This window comes from Chanos chanos, chromosome 3, assembly GCF_902362185.1.
Source record: "Chanos chanos chromosome 3, fChaCha1.1, whole genome shotgun sequence".
Classification (NCBI taxonomy): Eukaryota; Metazoa; Chordata; class Actinopteri; order Gonorynchiformes; family Chanidae; genus Chanos; species Chanos chanos.
The window spans coordinates 35344542-35350620 of record NC_044497.1 but is presented as its reverse complement, the minus strand read 5'-3'; the positions used below and the strand labels follow the sequence as shown (position 1 = coordinate 35350620).

Genomic DNA, 6079 nt, shown 5'->3' with positions numbered 1-6079 from the left:
ATGCTCTCCACCTCCTCACTTAGGAATAAAATAATGAATATTTACAGAAGTAATTTAATTATGCATGTAATATGTGACTTAAGTAGAAGTAAATGAACAACAATTAATAACTATTTTTATTTATATTTTAACACACACACACACACACACACATACATATATATATATCACCCAGACACCCAGAAAAGTATATGTATAAATAATTAATATATATGAAACACTCCAAAAAATATGATAGAAGAAGAGAATCATTTTCATTAGGCAAGCCTGCCGATGACAAATGGCTACATGACACAGCAAATGCACTTCCTCATATCAGCCCGCCCTCTGATGTCACTTAAACAAATGACAGACCTTTTGACCAATCAGAAATGGTCTTTTGGACAATTGTAACCAATAGCTACACAACTTGGAAGACTCAGGATATTAACTCTCAACTGTTTTCACATTGCAGGTAAAGGAGTTTACAGTGAACCAGTCGGCCGGGGCTATATTACAAGAAAAGACAGTAAAAGGTATGACTTCTTCCCGTTAGCGAAGATAAATGTCATGAAAGCAAATCACACAAGTGAATTCTATTTGAAAAGGTCGACTTTGAATGGTATTTGAAGTTTTTTTACTTGATCTATCACACGCAACTTTCTAGCTTGCTAGCTGTCTGTGCTTAGCTTTGCTTTGTCAGACATGAAGATGTGTATGTAACGAACGGAGAGTAAAACGGAATCGAACATTTTTCATTTGTTTAAGAAGGGCAGTTTTTTGACATGGACTGTAAACAGCTGCTATTTCTTGTATTGTCCAAAAGCGCAATAGCAGTAACATACCATACGATGATGGTCTCTTTATTAACCTAGCCCTGTATGCCCTAACAGGCAATATCAGCTTGTCTAACGGCTAGCCTGTATGCTTAGCTAGCGAATACCAGTGTTTCTAAAGTTAAATAGCTTGCTTGTCTGTATATTTGTTGGTAATGACAATATGAACGCAGATTTTTGCAGACCTCATGTTTTGACTCGTTCTTGTATGATCATCGTTGTTGAAAGCATTTCAGGTTCACACCGACAGTCCCGCAGGTATCGTTTTCTTTAGTGATTGCGAAATGTTATTGTGGAGTGATGTAGTGTGCAGAGCATCAACCAGCAAGTGGTTTGCAGTCGTTGATGTTTTCTCGCTGCTGGTGTTTATCTCCGCAGTTATTGAAAAGTTGTTGTCAGATCGGAAGGATGTCGTCAGGTGCACTGTTTCCCAGTCTGGTGTCGGGCTCTCGGAGCTCATCCAGTAAATATCTTGTTGAATTCCGGGCTGGCAAGATGACCTTAAAGGGCAGCACGGTGACGCCCGACAAGCGCAAGGGTATGGTCTATATCCAGCAAACGGACGACTCACTCATCCACTTCTGTTGGAAGGACCGAACATCCGGCAATGTAGAAGACGTTAGTATTTTTTTTTGTTGTTATACACCTTGCTGTACGTTCAGACTGCTCTTTGTTTGCGTGTCTGCATCTGTGTGTGTGTGTACACGCTTTGTTGGACTTCACATGTTGAATTAAGCAAGGCTTGTTTTTCTCCAGGATTTGATCATTTTCCCGGATGATTGTGAGTTTAAAAGAGTGAATCAATGCACTACAGGACGTGTGTTTGTGCTGAAGTTTAAGGCTGGTTCAAAGAGGCTTTTCTTCTGGATGCAAGTGAGTGGGCATTTACAGGCACCCATGTACCACTCCTGAAAACCATGAGTCAGCATTACTCAGCATTAGTATGTCTCTCACTGGCATTACTAGTTTTCTCTCTCTGGCTTAAGCCCATTGTCCCACATCTCTTGATTTTGAAGGAGCCCAAAACGGATAAGGATGAGGAATACTGTCGTAAAGTGAATGAGTATCTGAATAACCCCCCCATGCCAGGGGCTTTGGGCAGCGGGGGCAGCAGTGGTCATGAGCTGTCAGCTCTCGGAGGTAAGTCAGAATGAGTCGGCATGTGAGTGCTGAGATTCGATTTTTATAGAGCAATTACAGAACGGTATGGTTTTTGTATTTTATATTTCCCTTTTACAACCTTTTTCTTTTTGGCTTGTTCGTTTTCTTTAGGAGAGGGTGGCTTGCAAAACCTCCTGGGTCACATGAGTCATAATCAGCTCATGCAGCTGATTGGACCAACAGGACTGGGTGGGCTCGGTGAGTGCTTTCTTTTCATTGTTGAACTTTTCTCTACAACTGCTTGCAATTAATGCAAAAGAAATATGATTTTACCCAAAAAATGAGCTAGCTGACTGCATGTGATTTGGTGTTTGTTTTTGTGTGTTGTAGGAGGTCTGGGAGCTCTAGGAGGACCAGGTTTGGCCAATCTGTTAGGGAGTGGAGGGCCTGCCACCAGCAGTTCATCCTCCAGGTATCTTTAGCAACGATCTTTTTTTTATGTGGTACATTCATTTGTTGCCATAGATACTGTCATAGATCACAGAGCTTGCTCCTCTTATGCCATCCAGTTTTAGCAAGATTTTTTTGTAATTCCCTAAAAAGTACCCTCAACATCCTTTTATGATACTTGTCCAGTTCCCGTAGCCAATCAGCAGCTGCCACGCCATCCTCTGGCTCTGCTGCCCGCCTTAGCTCTGCCCAGGCTCCCACCACGCCCGTCACTCCTGCTGCCAACACCGCCGGCTCACCCACACTGACCCCTACGACCCCTGCGTCTGCCCAAACCCCCTCAGTGCCTGCTGCTGTTGGCAGCCCTGCCCAACCAATCCAGCTTAGCGATCTTCAGAGTATCTTAGCAACCATGAACGTGCCTGCGATGGCCCCTGAGGGGCAGGGAGGTGAGTGGTCTGAGCATGAAGGTTAGGGTGGAGGGACTTACAGATCAGTGATTACAAGACACCACTCTGTCTCATTTGTTACTGTTCTGACCAGCTGTACCTTTGACAGATTTGATTAGTGTTTCCTCATCTTTTCACACACGCATCTACCACTGTATTGCTTTCTGGGAAAAAAAAAACCCCAAAAAAACAAGGAGGTGATTTCATGTTAGACAGGCTCTACAAATCTGACCCTGGAGGTTTGCAATCTTGCTGGTGTTCATATCAACCAGATATTGGGGGCTCTGATTGGCTGAAGATTTTGCACACACTTCCTGGATAGAATTCAGCATCAAACTATGAGGCAAGAATGGAACCCAGCAGGACTTCATACCTCTAAGATGGGACTTGTGGAACCTTGATACAAGAGATTCCTTTGTGGACTTTCATAGTCAGTAGGGGGCGCCCATGTTCAGTGTCCTGATTAGTTGTGTTTATGCAGAAATACGCAAGGTCTGCATTTATACTAACCATGTGTTCTGAGTAATTTAGTAAATTTAGTAAATGAATTTTTGTATGTGGGTTTTTTGTGTATGTTTTTTTTTTTTTTTACTCTTCTCTCTCTGTCTTGGATCAGTGGACTTGGCGAGTGTGTTGACTCCAGATATAATGGCTCCTATCCTGGCTAATGCAGAGGTGCAGCAGAGGCTGCTCCCCTACCTCCCTTCTGGGGAATCTCTACCTCAGAGTGCAGAAGAGATCCAGAACACACTCACCTCCCCTCAGTTTCAGCAGGTACACGCCCACACAGAAACACTGAACACTAAAGACACACACATCTAGTGATTTCCTCTTGGGTTACTTTGCAGCTATCCTTTTGTTTTTTAGAGGTCATGTGTCAGATTCCACCTGAACAGGATGCAGGTTTAAATGGCGTCTGGTTAAAGTCCTGCTCTCAGTCTTCCAAATGAAACATAATCAAACACTGCAGTCAATCAAATCACTATGATGTGGTCACATTTAAAATTCTATTCATTCACAAGTTTCCTTCTTTCTGTGTGTGTGTCTGTGTGTGTGTCTTATGTCTCTCAAGGCAATGAGCATGTTCAGCAGTGCGTTGGCCTCAGGACAGTTGGGTCCTCTTCTGAACCAGTTCGGTTTGCCTTCTGCTGCGGTGGACGCAGCCAATAAAGGAGGTAAAACACCTATATAACATATACATACACAATGGCATAAACATCCAACAATTATTTGTCTAAAGCTATTCAGTTATAGAATTATGTGACATTTTTAGCTAATAAAGTATGAAAAAATGACTCTCAAGTCCATCCTAAAAGTGTTTTTTTTTTTTTTTTTATTTACGTGTCCATTTGAAGATGTGGAAGCATTTGCTAAAGCCATGGAGGGAAGTGAAAATAAGCAGGATGATTCTGGAGATCCCAAAGACAAGAAGGATGACGATGAGGATATGAGTTTGGATTAGTGTGACAAGCTTTGCTGTATTTGCCAACAGTTGCTTTTTTTTTTTTTTTTTCTTTTTTGCTGTTTCACACATTCTGTCAATCCTCTGTGCTGGTCTGGAATGTATACTTGTAATCAACTCTCGCTATACTTTTGTTTTGTAAGCTTAAAGTTTAACAAATAAACACTCAGTGAACTCTTAGTTTCTTTGGAAACTTGAGCTACTAGTGGATTAGTTAAATAAAAAGAAGACAAAGAATCACATACATCTTGTATCAAAGAAAAGTTTATTATCGCCATGGAAAATACACATAACATTCTGGAGCACCATGTATACACATATATATATATATTTGGGGGAAAAAAAAAACGTGACAAAAACATTATTTATATATGACAATTCCAGTGATAAAATTTTTGATAATACAAAGCAAGCCCCATGAAAGGTGCAGTTTTACAGTACAAAGAGGGGTGGAACTGAAGTGCCAAAACCTTGGGGTAAATCAGACACCTTTTCTAGTACGGTGGGTTAATAAACAGTACGTCCAGACGGTTACACCTCTGCTTTAAATGACCCTCAACTGATTTATTGCTCAGTTAGTCCAGGGGACCCAATACTGATGAAACTTAATCTCTCTCTAAAAATGAGGTTCCTGCCGTCCTTTTTTTTGCTGTATATACCCATGCATGCAATGAGGTTATCTGTGTTTGGATTTCCACCGCAGGGCTTGGCTTACAGTACTGGCGCACTAACAAAGGTTTGTATTTGTCACTCCTCTGCATTTTTAGTGCCGCTCCAACTTTACAAAAAGAATGATAAAAATGTGTCCCGACATGAAAACTAAATCTGACAGGAGCAAGCAAAAAAAAAAAAAAGGAAATTACATAAATATCTGTTTAAATTAACTGTGTATGTATGCCCACCACCTTCTGATTGGATCATAGATGGATAATAGTGTGATCTAATTGGAGGGGTTATGGTCAGGCTTTCTTTGATTGTATCATAGATGGATAATAGTGTGATCTAATTTGGGGGGGGGGGGGGGGTTATGGTCAGGCTTTCTCTCTGGGAGGGTTTTAGAGGAGTGGGTGTGGTGTTAGGATTACGTGATCTGGTTTTAATATTGATCAATAATTTGGGGATGTCATAATGAGGAAAGCTGAAGATGATCAGCGCGTGTGTTGGGGATAGGTTTAGAGTGACTTATTAGGGAGGCTTTGAGGGAGACATGACGAACTCTTGGGGAAAGAATTTTTGGGCGACCTCTTCAATAAAGACTACATGGAAGGGCAACCCTGTAGGCCCACTGCTCCAGAAACAGACAGAGGTTTGGACAGAATCACAGGTCTGTGATTTAGATCTGATTTCCTAACGCAGCCATGGAAGGGTGGGACAGAGGATGGCATACCTGGGACTACTGCTCCATCTGAAAGAAAAAAGAAACGCATGAGAAATGACAGTACGTGCATCACATTTACTTTAACAGTCCCACTGACTGATCCAAAAATTCATTGAAGTCACATCTTATTGGGAGAGAATTTGCAAAAAAACAAAAGGCAGCCCATCCAGTAATGTGTCTTTATATGATAGTACACCACCACCACCTCTGTATCTTTCCACAATGTCTCTTTGGCTGAGCACGTTTATTTTTTTGTGTGTGTCTGGGATATTTGATGACACACCTGGCTTTCCTCCCAGGTAGACCGTCTCTTTTTTCCCAGAAGAGCGGCTCTGTTTGGGTCCAACACCGTGTTCGCTGACTGTGTCCACATGGAGCTGGATCACATTGTTCTTCTTCACAACTACAAAAAACCCCACAATAT

General features: G+C 41.7%; 2 protein-coding genes across 2 annotated transcripts in view; one reads left to right on the top strand and one right to left on the bottom strand.

The window, feature by feature from the left end:
- The first annotated feature begins 448 nt into the window (after positions 1-448).
- Positions 449-4494, top strand: adrm1 (ADRM1 26S proteasome ubiquitin receptor). The gene is made up of 10 exons (XM_030768703.1): positions 449-515; positions 1194-1433; positions 1572-1688; positions 1832-1955; positions 2088-2174; positions 2307-2388; positions 2553-2815; positions 3432-3589; positions 3888-3990; positions 4171-4494. Exons 2-10 carry the CDS (start codon positions 1224-1226, stop codon positions 4275-4277), a joined length of 1251 nt encoding a protein of 416 aa, XP_030624563.1. The 5' UTR covers positions 449-515; positions 1194-1223; the 3' UTR covers positions 4278-4494.
- Positions 4495-5344: 850 nt separating this feature from the next.
- Positions 5345-6079, bottom strand: part of lama5 (laminin, alpha 5) — a 69291-nt gene continuing 68556 nt past the window's right edge. The window contains exons 79-80 of the mRNA XM_030768363.1: positions 5939-6058; positions 5345-5682 (exon numbers count right to left, since the gene is read on the bottom strand). Of these exons, the coding sequence (XP_030624223.1) occupies positions 5534-5682; positions 5939-6058 (269 nt within the window). The 3' untranslated portion in view covers positions 5345-5533. The remainder of the gene's footprint in view (positions 5683-5938; positions 6059-6079) is intronic.

Coding starts and splice junctions, on each gene's coding strand:
- adrm1 (XM_030768703.1), top strand. CDS start 1,224: ATGTCGTCAGGTGCACTGTTTCCCAGTCTGGTGTCGGGCTCTCGGAGC. Junction 1,434..1,571: donor CATCCGGCAATGTAGAAGAC/GTTAGTATTTTT, acceptor GTTTTTCTCCAG/GATTTGATCATTTTCCCGGA. Junction 2,175..2,306: donor AACAGGACTGGGTGGGCTCG/GTGAGTGCTTTC, acceptor TGTGTGTTGTAG/GAGGTCTGGGAGCTCTAGGA.